The 13740-nt window shown below is 42.2% G+C and overlaps 1 protein-coding gene across 3 annotated transcripts; it reads right to left on the bottom strand.

Annotated features, from left to right (window-relative positions):
* Positions 1-4604: 4604 nt before the first annotated feature.
* Positions 4605-12203, bottom strand: LOC146635021 (nuclear factor 7, brain-like). 3 transcript variants are annotated; one of them, XM_085344684.1, is made up of 2 exons: positions 10821-12191; positions 4605-4625 (listed from the first exon to the last, which is right to left on the bottom strand). In XM_085344684.1, exons 1-2 carry the CDS (start codon positions 12189-12191, stop codon positions 4605-4607), a joined length of 1392 nt encoding a protein of 463 aa, XP_085200810.1. The 3 variants fall into 3 exon arrangements, with proteins under 3 accessions (XP_085200810.1, XP_085200818.1, XP_085200826.1); XM_085344692.1 differs by lacking the exon at positions 4605-4625 and having other exon boundaries at positions 10803-11950; positions 12161-12191; XM_085344700.1 differs by lacking the exon at positions 4605-4625 and having other exon boundaries at positions 10803-12203.
* Positions 12204-13740: the final 1537 nt, after the last annotated feature.

The following is a 13740-nucleotide window of genomic DNA, read 5'->3' as shown; positions in this document are numbered from 1 at the left end:
GAGCGACAGCACTGATCTGTGAGTGATGATAATTTGTGCACCAATTCCTCTGACATCGTCTTATTAATCGTTAGCTTACTATGCAAACATGACAAGTGAAATCTCCCGCAGCTTAAACATGTGAGAGGTTGATCGCGCAGAGAATCGCTGAGCTTATGTGAGTGAGTGTGTAAAAGCATTTCAGTTCTGCTGAGCCAAATAAGACAGGTCAGGGTGAAGAAGTGACAGCCAAAGAAAAGCTTACCACAAAACGGAGAAGTTATGACAAATCAGACTATGAGGCAAAAAGAAAGTGCAGCTTTATGGTTTCATGGACAAAAGAATTTCTGTGGCTGCAATATGACGAGCTAAATAACCAGGGCTGCACATAAGTGGTCCGCAGGTGCACATTCGCTGTCAAAATAAAAAACACGCACAAGGGTTAGGGTTAAATTTAAAAACTGTACTTTTGAGTTAAAATATATATTTATAATTTTAATAAATGACAAATTAAAAATGCATGAACATTTTTTTGTATCGAAAAAATATCGAACCGTGACACCAAAGTATCGAACCGAACCGAACCGTGAATTTTGTGTATCGTTGCACCCCTAATATATATATATATATATATATATCATTTTTTTGGGGTGGTTTTGGTTGCATTTTTCAGGATTTATGTTCTAAAACATCTGCAGCTCCATGACACTGAAACAAACCAATTACCATGCAGTACAGCAATTTTACATTTTTTCACATTTAATAATCACTTTTTAGTTTAGAGTCCAGTGCGTATGATTAAAAAAAACTGCTGTTGTTTCAACTGGTCAGTTTCAGTCTTCTGACTCTCCACCTTTGCTTCATGCTCTAATGCAAGTGCAAAATGAACTGTGCAAGATCTTCTTCCTTCCGCCATCAATTTCTCTGGAAATTACAGCAATATTGTCATGTCACAAATTACCATTAAGCATAGTCTCACTACCCGACCCAACACTTTACCTTGGATCTTCTTTTCAGACGTAGTATGTGTGTCTGTGCAAACCTGAGCTTTTTATACCATGACAGAAAGAGGGGTGAATGAGTACTTACTTACTTACTTAAGTACGGAGGCATAAAGGGGATGATATGATAGTTCTATAAATCTTCTAACATGGTGGAATCAACATGTTGTTTAGTTTATGTTCAAGGGCAGTGTGAGTACCAGTCAAATGTAGTGTGGACGGGGTTGTTGGAGTGCAGTCTGCTCGTGGTCTGATCTGTGGAAAAAGAACAAAGAAAACTGCAATGATCTCCATTCAGTCACTGAAAACATAACAGCATCTGTGTCATCTGCAAACGTCAATGATTTTTCTACCTGCAGACAGAAAAATAAATCACTGAGCCGACACAAAGTATAAATAAATGTAACTCTAGAAACATGGATGAAAACAAGAGAGGACAAAGCAGAAAGAAGAACAGAACACTGAATGTTGTTTAAGGTCAGACTCTGAGGTGAGGTTAAGGTTCTTCTCACCATTTTGGACTAAGTTTAAAGAAGTGACTATTTTACTGTGGACAGGCTCAATTCTCTAACAATATACTACACTCTGCTTTTTAACATGACCACAGAAAGAAAAGGCAAATAAAGGAAACATGTTATAAAGCACACAATCTGATCTATTAACTAAAAAGAGAGAAATTATGTTCATGATAATTGGACTCAAATGCAGGACACATTGGTTTACAGTATTTTTTTTATCAAGTTTAGCCAGAATGTGTAATGGGGAGGGCAAGAAGGTCTCTGAGTTTACAGAGGAGAGGACAGTCCAACAGGCACATGGGTGAAGATCCAAGCAGAGGGGAAGAAGCAAAGGTAAGACCAGAGGTAAGCATGAGGAGCATCAGCAGCAGGTAAATACAAAAAAACAGAGATTCAGAGGCCCGAGCAACTGCACCACTGAAACATTCAGTGAGGAAGTGATTGTCAGTGAATCACACCTGCAGTAATGTCACTGCGGCACATGTGTAAAGCTTAACTCATTTTAAATACTTTATATTGTGTTCAGTTTACAGTAATGCATCATTTTCTGTGAAAGAACCACGGATCTCTAAACAGCTTTCAATTAGCTCAGAAAAAAGGCGGATTTAAAAAGGAAAAATGCCACAGCTCAATTTACCCGTGGCATATTAAAGTGTTTGTGCTACTTTATTTAATTTTTATGTCATTCTTAGTAGGCAAGTTTTAATTATGCCAAATATTACTCTTTTTTTGCGCTTTGGTTATTATTATTTTTTGTAAAGATACAAATATTTGGGGGACCCATGAGACTCCACTCAAAAGCATCTTATTTTTCCTGCCCAGTTTAAAATCATTTGCTTGTCCTAGTGCCAAGTTTATATCCCATTATTTACATTTTTTGGTACTTCTCCCAATATAAAACGCACCTTTGGTTTCATAGACTGATCATCTCTGCAGTTTTATTCCAAGACTGCAGCACCCCTGTTAGCTTGTTGTTTAGTTTGTATTGGCTGTTGTTTGTGATATTTAATCAGTAGGAGTAATAAACTTTGTCTCTTCCTGATGTGTGTCTTTTATCCTGTCGCCATCTGCCCTCGTCTCTTTTCCGTCACCCCCAACCAGTCACAGCAGATGGCTGCCAAAACACCTATTGGATCAGTGCCTGTATAACCTACGATGGTGTAACAGCAGGCACGTGCAGAGGGGGGGGGGGGCTGGAGGGGCTTGAGCACCCGCCCCTTTCCTGATGGGTGCCCAGAGTGCCCTTTTGTTGAGGCAACTTTTAAAAAAATTTTTTTTTTAAGTATGTGTGCGTGCGGAGTCCTGTCTGTGCCCCTCAACAATAATATTTAACTATTAATCACAGTTTTGCTAAATAAAAGGATCTGGCTTGCATCAGTCACATGATCACATTTAACCAATGATCGCCCTTGATGGCAGAACGCGCTGGTTACGAGCCGGGAACGAGCTCACAAAGAGCACGCGCATTTTTAGCGGTCCGGAGCTGTAGGAGAAACACAAGTTAACTCAGAGACACAGACTGATGCGACACAACCAGTAAGTAGGTGTACAGCGTACACTGTAGTGTGTAGCACACAGGAGTATCAGCTTATTACGTACACGTTGGTAAGTTGTCTTGTTGCAACTGACGAACTGAAACAAACGAGCGTGCTGTGTGTGCAACAGGGCGACAAACATTACCTGTCCTTTTATTAACTGCACAGGTAGTGCTGGTCATAGCTGCTGGCTACCTGTGTAAGGCTGTCATGGGTCTGTAGCTCTGTCACCGTTTTAGGGAACATATTTAGTTTTAAAGCAAGTTACATAGCTTTTCCTGCCTTTCTGGAGGGATTATATTCCACTAAAAAACGATCTAATATGCATGTCCACATAATTATGCATTATTATAATTATGATATATTAAAAAACACAAGCTGTATGTAACGTTGGACCCAAGAAATATAAGCTGGAGCGAATTTGACGACAGCCGAACTTTTATTTAATACTGTGCGTTTGTACAGGGACACAGACACTCCCGCTCTCTCTCTGCTGTCATGTCCGCCCTCCTCCTCCGACTGTCACTGCCAACATATAAAGAGACACAATCACTGTCAGATCCCAGCACACCTGTTCACCCCGCCCCTGCACCGCCCCGGGAGCTCACTGCGTCACCCCTCCTCTGCAGCTGGCCAGAGACCACACCCACGCCACACTGTATTTTAAAGAACATACATTAAGAAGCAGATTATATTAGATTTATATTTTAAATAAGACAAAATTTGGATTTTACAGCAGTAAAATTATTGTATCTCTACAGTTTAAACATGTAATAAGCTTTGCCCCTGCACAGAGTGGATAGTGAAACAAATGGAATCATCATAAATACATTATTTCATATTTATTACTTCCCCCTCCTCATTGCTTTATTATTGTAGCTCTAGTAATAAATAATAATGTAAGGATTCTGGATCAGCACCGAGATGCCCAAAGTATATACAGTATTCTGAAGGTCTAAAATGTCACTGTGTGTGTGTGCATGTGTTTGTTTTATGTATATGGATTATTTTTAATTATTACTCATGATATGACATTGTCCAGACAGAATTTTATTGGAATTCCACGTGAAAGACCAACACAAAGTGGTGTACACGTGAGAAGTGGAACGAAAATCATACATGATTCCAAACATTTTTTACAAATAAATAACTGCAAAGTGGGGAAATAAAAGTCAGTCAGGTTTGCAGATGACACACAGATACTGTTGAGTTTTCACTGACAGAATGGAGATCACGCTGTTTTTCTCGCTGTTGCTTCTGGTCTGCTCTGTTTCCACAAATCAGACAGAGGCAGATAATGAAATTCTTGACCAGCAGATTTCAAACCAACAACCCTGTCCACAGGAAGTCCATGCTGTGCTCAGAGAGCTGACTGCCTCAGTGGCTGAACAGAAAGTGGAAATCAGGACCTTAAAACAAGAGAATAAAGGTAGAGTATGATGTCAGGTAGTGAGAAAAATGACAGCATGAGGAAACCTTCATATGAGCCCCTGTTACAGAGATATCAATGTCACTTCATGAATCTATCACTAACGTTTCTCATTAATTTTTTTATTTTTATTATTTATTCATTATTTATTCAATAATCTAACCTACTAAAAATGAAAAGATTCAAATGATGCAGATAAATAAAATTCATATTGACTTATTTATGTTCTTTTCTGTCAGACCATGTCGCAAAACTGAAAGACCTGGAAATGCAGAACGTTGAACTTCAGAGACAGAGGTCTGAAATTGACAAACTTAAACAGCAACAAATAATAAATAAATAAATAAACTTTATTTATAAAGCACACTAAAAAAACAAGGGTATACCAAGGTGCTTGACAAAAATAAAATAGGAAAAGGGAGATGGGAGGGAAAAGAGAAAGGACCTGGCACGTATCAATTATAAAAACCATCATAAGATATAAAAGTAGTTCACAAGCATAAAAAATGTACCAGCGCACACAAGTGTTAACTGGGTGGAAAGGCAAGATTAAACAAATAAGTCTTAAGCCGTGATTTAAACAGTGGCATAGAGTCAGACGCCCGGATAGCGACAGGAAGGTTGTTCCATAAGACCGGGGCAGCTACAGCAAACGCGCGGTCACTGCGAGACTTCAGCCGAGAACGAGGTTGCTCCAGAAGAATTTGGGTAGCAGAGCTAAGTGCTCTGACAGGAGTGTGTAACCTGAGAAGCTCATTGAGGTAGCTCGGCACAAAGTTATTAATGGTTTTGTAGGTGAAAAGTAATATTTTAAATTGAATACGGTATTTAATTGGAAGCCAGTGCAAGCCAGCAAGAACAGGAGTGATGGAAGAAAACTTCCTGCTACCTGTCAAAAGGCGTGCCGCCGCATTCTGGACAGTCTGCAATCTAACGAGAAGGGTGGAGGAAAGGCCAATGTAAAGAGAGTTGCAGTTCATATCCAGAATCGGATTCTTTTGGTTATTACCCAAAGCTCGTGACCATAGGTGAAGGTGGGGACAAACTGATAGGAAAGAGCTCCTGCCAGCCACACAGCCACCTGCGACAATCACAGACATTTATCTACCGGCTTGACTGGCGGCTGCAAAACATTGCAAGATAATCTTGGTCAGGTATTCTTCCAGTCCACAACTTTACCACGAGTGTTGTTATATCAATTTAATTGTCCCACAAGGGGAAACTTGGGTGTAACAGCAGCAAGAAAACACATATACAAACAAACAGTACACATGACACAGAACAGAAACATACACAATTCTTACATATTTACATGAAGGACAATGGTTACCAAAAACTGAGTACCATACTGTTGTTAAATTAAATAAAATTAAATACAGATAAGAGGCAACCCTGGTTGTAGTGTGAATCGGTTGATAAAACAGTGCACGATACAGCGCTGATGTAAACATCTGTGTTTGTTGGGAGCAGTTCAGATTGTACAGTCTGACAGCTGCAGGGAGGAAGGACCTGTGGAAACGCTCCTTCATGCATCGAGGATGCAGCAGTCTGTCACTGAAGCAGCTCTGCAGTTCAGCAACATCTACATGCATGGGGCGGGAGATAAACTGCTGCTCCAACATACCACACTGTGAAAAATGACAGATGCCACCACAGAGTCATAGAAGGTCTTTAAAAGCGCTCCCTGGACTCCAAATGACCTCAGCCGCCTCAGCAGGTAGAGTCTGCTCTGACCCTTCCTGTAAAGAGCATCATCCCTGTACTTATACTTTTGTGTTGCTCTCTCATCACATCTTCATTATTCTCATCACTGCTTAAAACAACACACATCTTTTTTTAACTGTCCTTTCTCCAAAACAGAAAGTGGCATTACAGTTGTTTCAGGCTGAGAGACACAAAACGCTCTTCGTATTATCATTCATATATCATCCACACAACTATTTTATTTCTTTTTGTCCACTGGGCAGGTGACCTGCAGAATCATGTCTGCCCCAGCTGGATACCTTTTCACACACACCGTGACGTCAGACACACTCACAGTCACTTCATTCGTCAGACTTCTTTTAAGTTTGCAGCAGGCAACGCGACTGAGTATTGTGTCAAGATAAGTAGGAAGACCACGCTATAATGGACAGTTGAAGGAAAAGGTCAAATTTACAGGGAATCTTTTTGTTTTGTTTTTGGACAGAAAGATGAGAGTTTGATGTGTACATGGCTGTGAACAAAAATATAAATGTGGTGGATCATAAATTTGATTAGTTTTGAAGTTGTACATCTCTGTTCCTTACATTTCATGTCATGCCCTTATTAATGTTTTATTTGTTGCTTTGACTGTTTTCGAATAGAATATGCAGTGGGAATATAGAGGGAGATAAGTAGTGAAAGTTTTGCCTGGGTTGATTGTGCGTCGATCCATTGTTGATGCCTCAGGGCTCCAGTAGGTGGGTTCGCGCGCTTCCTCCTTCACTCAATACAGACGAGTGAGAGTGAGAGCTGCGTGTCTGTGCCGCTCTTTCACCTCTCCTCACTATTTCCCCTGTTTAAGGGCACAACATAAACACTGAGGCTTCAAAATGCAGCATCTACAACACTGTCACTCTGCCTCCACCATGGAGACCGTCTCCATGGTGATGAGTACAATTGGCAGCTGAAACTGTTGTGAACTTCTCCATGAGTCATGTTTCCTGTTTCAGAGCTGCTGATTGGCTCTTTGGGCCCTTTACCTTCAGGAGGTCATGGACGAAGCACTGAAGTCGTTTATCACGTAAAAAATATTTTTAGTTTATAATAATTTGATAAATAATAAAATATTAATAAAAACTGGAGGTTTTTTTAGAACTTGGATTTTAAGCTATTTATGCCTTTTTTGCTGCTCTTTTTTAAACTTATTCCCTTTAAACTGTATTTATTCTTTTTAAAATATATTGGTTATTGCACTGTAGAGGCTGCTGAGGAACAGTATTTCGTTTCAGGCTGTGTAACACGAAATGACAATAACCAATAAAGTCTTGAGAGCTGCCATCATTGTTCCAGCAGGAGGCAGTAAAACACCAAACTGCACCTGTTGTGCTGAAAAGGTGTGAGCATGTGCAGCAACCCAGTAAGTTACCTGAATATCTCTCTCTCTCACACACACACACACACACACACACACACACACACACACTAATGACTCGCTCTCAGATCTATTTGGGTTTAATGTCAGGGTATATTTGTGGATGAAAGTTTTGGTAGGACACATGATGTGGACAGTCTGGTAATCCCAGAATATTTTAATGTAAGAAAACTCCAGACAGCTCTGGAGAAAGTTTCAGAGTAAAAGCCCTGGAGTGTTTTACATGTTATTCTGTTGGATTCAATCTGACGGAGCTGATTTATAAACACTTCACTGCCAGGTATCAGGTGACCTGCAGAGACTGATCCTACAAACACTCAGAAACAGAGTAAACCAAACTGCACCACAGTGATCAGACGAAACCTTCCTGACATGAACACAGCTCCTCAGTAAAAACTGTGAACCAGCAGAGAGACTACACCCAGCACCATACACCACCTCTGTGACACAGTACACCCTCGGGCAGGTGGTGTCCCCATAAACAGTCTGAGAAGCTCTGATTATTTACTATGTTCAAACAAACTGAGTGTCCACAAACGTCTGAGCTCACAGTGAGAGCTGCTGGCACAGTTTGGAGGTGTTCTGCCCCCTGCTGGACACACAGAGCTACAACATGAGGATCAGAGGAGGCTGGTGCTGCTTCACCTTTAGACACAAGAAGGAGGTCAAAAAATGTAAAAACAGAGATTGTTTTTAAACCTGTAAAGGAGGAAATCCTGAAGAACCAATCCACAGCCAGAAAAGAAGTCTAACTCTGTGCTGCTCCAATCAGGAATCAGCTCTGTTACTGTGTGAGTTTGTAAAGTCACAGAGTAGCTGGTTTCAAATGTATCTATAAAGTTTATTCACATTTTATTTAGGCTTCAAAAAACAGTCCAAGTTTATTTCTTTGGACTTTGTTCACTTAGCGCCACCTGGAGGACAGTCAGCTCCCTGCAGCAGCTCTGGAGGACTGTTAACTGATGAAGAGCTCGGACTGCACAGCCTGCTTCATCACCGACTTCTTTAAATAAACATGACCACGATTAGTCGCAGCACCTCAGACAAACGTTTGTTACACAGCAGCCGCCTTCACACCGACTGAGCTCCATCACAGTTTCAGAGCTCAGCTTACTAAAGTCCAAAGTTTATTTCCTCTCAGGTTTCTTACTTTCAGTAAAGTTTCACTGTTAGAGCCCTGACCAGCATCCTGCAGCATCTGGAGCAGCTGTGTGGTGCTGTCATGGCAATAAGGATCCAAATCTGTGGGATGTTTCCAGCAGGGGTTATAACCTGCAGCCAGCAAGGTGTGCCTAATAAAGTGGCCGTGTTTATGTCCCAGTGCAGCAGCATCAGAAAACGGTGGTTTACATCTCTGTTACAGGAAACCTGAAGAGTTAAAACACCAGAGAAGAAGATCTAAACGTTACACAAAGAACATAAAAGAAGTAAACTTCATAAAAACTTCACAAATGATGCTTTAAATGAAAAATAAATCCGTGTAAATAATTCAACAGGTCACATGTTAGAACCACCTTAACTAAACTCTGTAGCCGCTCACTGTGGTTTGTCCCAGCAGCTCTTAGGAAACAAACTGCTAACTTCAGTGTCAGCACACACTGTTAGTAAACTATGCAACACTGAATTCAGGTTTCAGTTGTGTTAAGTTGTGAAGTTGTGATGAAAGTCTTCTTACTGACACAGGTAGGATGGTCAGGCGTCCTCTGTTCCTTCACCGTTCATGAACTGTCACTTATAAAATGCTGCCAAACATCAACTACACTCAATAACTAAACGTGTGCAGGTTAAAGTGATGGACGCCCAGATCTGCACTCCAAATACAAACAGACTAAAGGTGTTTCCTCCAGAAACAAAGACAATATTTACAAAGGTCTCACAGGTAAATTGTGAGCGATCACAGCAGCATCTCATCCTGACTAACAGCTTTTAGATGCAGGGAGAGCGTCGTGGTTCAGAGGTGGTTCAGCAGATGATGAAGGCCTTTCTGTTGCATTGTGTAGTGCTGTGGAGGCCATGATGGTCGACTGGGTCTGCTTCTACTGAACTCACAAACACTTCTGAGGTATTTACACCTGAAGCCTCATTGAATGTGAGTCAGAAACAAACGGCTCAGCTGTGATTAATGGATGTTTCCCTGCATTTCTATTTTCACACAGTTTATTTCTTACAGCAGGAAAACTGAACAGAATGTATGTAAGAGGTCAGAGTGAGGATGACGTCACTTAATACAGGAAATACATGTTTGTCTGTTTTGATGATGAAGGACTTCTTCAGCTCTGTAAACAGCTACACTTGAGAGGACAGAGGTGATTTCATGGATCAATAACAATGTGTTTATCAGCTTTCATCATCGCAGTGCAGACATGACGTCAGATCTATCAGAGTGAAGGCCGTCTCTCTGATGACGTCACAGAGCAGAGTCCTTCTGTCCAATAAAGGATCTCAGATCAGCTGCTGCCATCTTGTGGCCACAGTTGGTTACTGTCTCTGAAAGTTGTCTCATGTTTCCTGTTGTCCTGCTAACAAAGGCTGGAGCTCATCATGCTGAGAGGGCAGCAGCATTTTGTGGCTCTTCACACATGTTCATTATATTCTGATGATCCTGGATGGAGACAAACTACAGATAAGTGTGTTCAGCCCAACTAGTTTATCTCATTACAGCAGTTTGATGTTTCCCTTTGAATCCCCCTGAAGATCCTGACAGTGAAGCACGTACATAATACTCCAGCCTTTCAACTCTGAGCTTATTTAGTTCTATTAATACACTGAAATCTCATTTGTGTCATGAAGAAAGTCTTTAATCAAACAGAATTCAAAGATCAGAAACATTTCATATATGGAGTTAAACATGAATCATTGTTTCAACAACATATTTATTGTTGTCATAAACAGACAAGAAGACAACAACAAACTGCTCCTCCCATTCAACACATGTCAGTCCATATCCCAGCAAACTAAATCATCTCCATTTACACATCAAATAGAAACATGAATCACTTGTAATGATTAGAAACTTGATAGAATTTCAAATCTAGTTTGGGGAGTCATTCAGTGAGAAACAGTGAAATGATTTTCCATGTGAAAAGGTGGACAGCAGAAACAGAAAGAAACAGTGAAACTAAAAGAGAAACAAAGAGCTTTGGAACAACGAGGCAGCAGGAGGACAGCTGCAGTTTAACAGCTTCAACTCACTGACAGGAAACAACATTAGAAACATCATCATCCTCAACTCATCTGCTGCACTGACACTGACACCTTCAACGGACACACCTTCACTTTATCACCAGTGCCAATGTATGGAAACATCCTGTGAGTGAAAGTGTGTGTGAAGGTGTGTATGTGTGTGTTAGTATCAGGATCAGAGAACGACAGCTTTCCTCTGTTCCAGTCCAGATTCACTCTGATCCTCTGGAGCTTCTTCTCTACTGAGAGATCAGTGAGAGGAGCTGATGGTGAGTGTGCTGAGTATTTACCTTTATAGAACCCTATTCCCCATAATCCAGACAGTATGCTTCCCTTCCTCTGCACAGACTCTGCTAACACACCCAGTACCCACCATGTACTGTCTCCAACTTCAACATCCCAGCTGTGAGTCCCTGAGTTAAAGCCCTCAGAGCCCAGGACAGAGTAGTAATGATCAAACCTCTCTGGATTATCAGGAAGCTGCTGCCTCTCTCCTCCTCGTCTCACACTGGTCAGATCTTCAGACAGGATGAGTTTTGGATGAGCAGTGTTTGGGTCCAGAATGAGAGGAGTGTAGGAGACCATGTCCTTCATGTTGTTCCAGATGTTGAAGGTCAGGTTGCCCAGGTGTTTGGCCTGGTCTATCAGAGCTCCTGAGGGCAGCTGTGGATCATCCAGCAGGGGGCAGCGCTGGACTCTTTCCACTGCAGCCTTGTAGTTGTGCAGGAATGAGACGTCTTCAGCTCTCAGCTCCTCCTCTGTGGCTCTGACTGTGTCTGAAAGAGCTGCTATCTCTCTGCTCAGAGCCTCCATCTTCTCCTTCATCATCCCACTCTTCTGCTCCTCTTCCTCCCTCAGTGCAGCCAGCCTGGCCTCCTCTTCCTCTGCTAGAAACTGGTGAAGCTTCTTAAACTGCTCCTTAATCTGCCTCTCTGTGTGTCGGGCCTGGACCTTAATGTGTTCTGCTGTTTGATCAAACTTCACTTGAACTTCTTCACAAACCTTTAACTTCTTCTTTAAGGGCTCCAGAGTTTCCTGAAGTTCCTTCTTGTGTTGTTGTGCAGCTTCATCGATGGGTCTGAATCTGTGATTGGTGTGTTTTTCTGAGTCTCTGCAGACGACACACACTGGCTGCTGATGGTCCAGACAGAAGAGTTTGAGTTTCTCAGAGTGCAGACTGCAGAGAGCCTCTGAAGCTCTCTGATCTCTCTCCTGTAAGAACGACTCACACAGGTTCTTTAAAGCTCGGTTTAAAGGTGGATCATAAACTGATATTTCCTTACAAACTGGACACTCGTGTGTTGGTCTCTCTCTCCACCATCTCTTCAGACAGTCTTTACAGAAGCTGTGGCTACATGACAGAAGAACAGGATCTCTGAAGACCTCCTGACAGACCGGACAGCAGAGATCCTCCTCTGATCTGGAAGCCATTGAGTCTGTGAGTGAAGCTGAAAACAGCAGACAGGAAGTACAGTCAGTCCTGGCTCCCCTCCCTCCTCTACCACCTTCACTGAAACTTCCTTTGAGTCGTGTTTTTGCTCAAACTCACATTCAGTGTGTGGAGCGTCAGCAGCTTGAAGCAGCAGTGTTGGAGTTTTCCACTTTTCTCTCCTGTAGCTGGACTCACTCAGAGGAAGCTGCTAGTTTGGTCTGAGCTCAGTCTGATCGTCTGTGCGTCTCTCTTTACTGAGGACGAAGAACTTCCTGTTTCCTGGTTTGTCACATTTGAGTGACGTGAGGGGAGGAGAAAATGTTGCTGTTTGACTTTTAACTAAGGTGTGTTTCAATCCTGCCTGCAGCTCAAAAGCTGTAAAACAGGTTTTGTGTCTTTTCACCTCCACAGGTCACAACATGAAACCTGTTGTGAAGTTTATAAAATAAAGTGTCACTCGGTGGTGCAGCTGTTTGTCAGCTTCTATTTTAGACTTTGTTCTGGTTCTTGTTCAGGTTCCCAGCAGTGGGAGTGTAATGCAGTCACACACACACAGGTGGTGTTAAGGTGGATTCACTTAGTTACAGACAGTGGTGTTATTTCCTGTAACTAAGGGTGTGTTTCACTCCAAAGTTCAGACATTAACCTGCCAGAAGTTGTAAAAGTTACTGATAAAGAGCTTTTATCTCAGAAAGCAGAAAGAAAAGAAATAAGTGTGAAGAGTGCAGCAAAATGTTTTAGTGTGAGCTGGTTCATCTGATCTGGTTGTGTAAAAGTCACTGCATGACACTGAGTTTTACTTCTGTCACGATTAGTGGAGCGGACTCAGGCGCAGACCACAAGTTTCTTCAAATCAAAAGTGAATTTATTTACAGTGTTCTCCACGGTGACACACACACACACACACACACACACACACACACATACACACAGGGTTCCAGGGTCCAGGAGTGAAAGGGGTAGGAGTCCAGGGAGGGGAGATTTCCATACAGCCCTCGCAACCACACACAGCTCCTCTTCTTTCCTCCATCACTCTTGCTCACGCTCAGTCACCGTGCACAGGGAAAACAGGTCCAGGGGAAATCTATACACAGACAGAGAAACAGTTAGTCTCCTGGTTCAGACACGAACAAACTTTGCAGAGTGCAGGACGACTGACGCTGACGGCTCAACGATCCAGCGACGAGTAGAGCAGACTCGCCATCTTAAGTAGGACTCCAATTCTCATAATCAGCGGCAGGTGTGCTGATCATCTCCAGGTGCGTGGGCCAGGAGCAGGAGCCCACACTGAGCTCCGCCCCGGCAGGAGAAAGAGAGAGTGGGAGAGGACGAGAGAGAAAGGGAGAGCAGAGGCGAGAGAGGAGAATAAACAAAACAAAGCGCCTGACTGCTGTCAGCTGGAGAGGTGCGGGGACCATGACAACTTCTGTGTTACTGACACTCATCTCTGACTCAGAGAAACGATTTCTCCCCTGTGATGTTCACACAGTGGTGAGTTACATGTGTGTGGAATTTTTCACGTTTTATAGAATTAAATTTCCTCTTACT

Source organism: Diplotaxodon limnothrissa, linkage group LG3 (assembly GCF_057381915.1).
Source record: "Diplotaxodon limnothrissa isolate DT_005_m linkage group LG3, D_limnothrissa_male_GT1.1, whole genome shotgun sequence".
Lineage (NCBI taxonomy): Eukaryota > Metazoa > Chordata > Actinopteri > Cichliformes > Cichlidae > Diplotaxodon > Diplotaxodon limnothrissa.
Note: the sequence above shows the minus strand (reverse complement) of the source record. Positions and strands in the feature narration are given on the sequence as shown.

What these genes read in the sequence shown, in the direction of transcription:
- LOC146635021 (XM_085344684.1), bottom strand. Translation starts at nt 12,191, where the DNA reads ATGGCTTCCAGATCAGAGGAGGATCTCTGCTGTCCGGTCTGTCAGGAG. An exon ending in CGTTGAAGGTGTCAGTGTCA is followed by an intron (nt 4,626 to 10,820) that starts GTGCAGCAGATG and finishes CATTTTTAGTAG; the next exon opens with GTTAGATTATTGAATAAATA.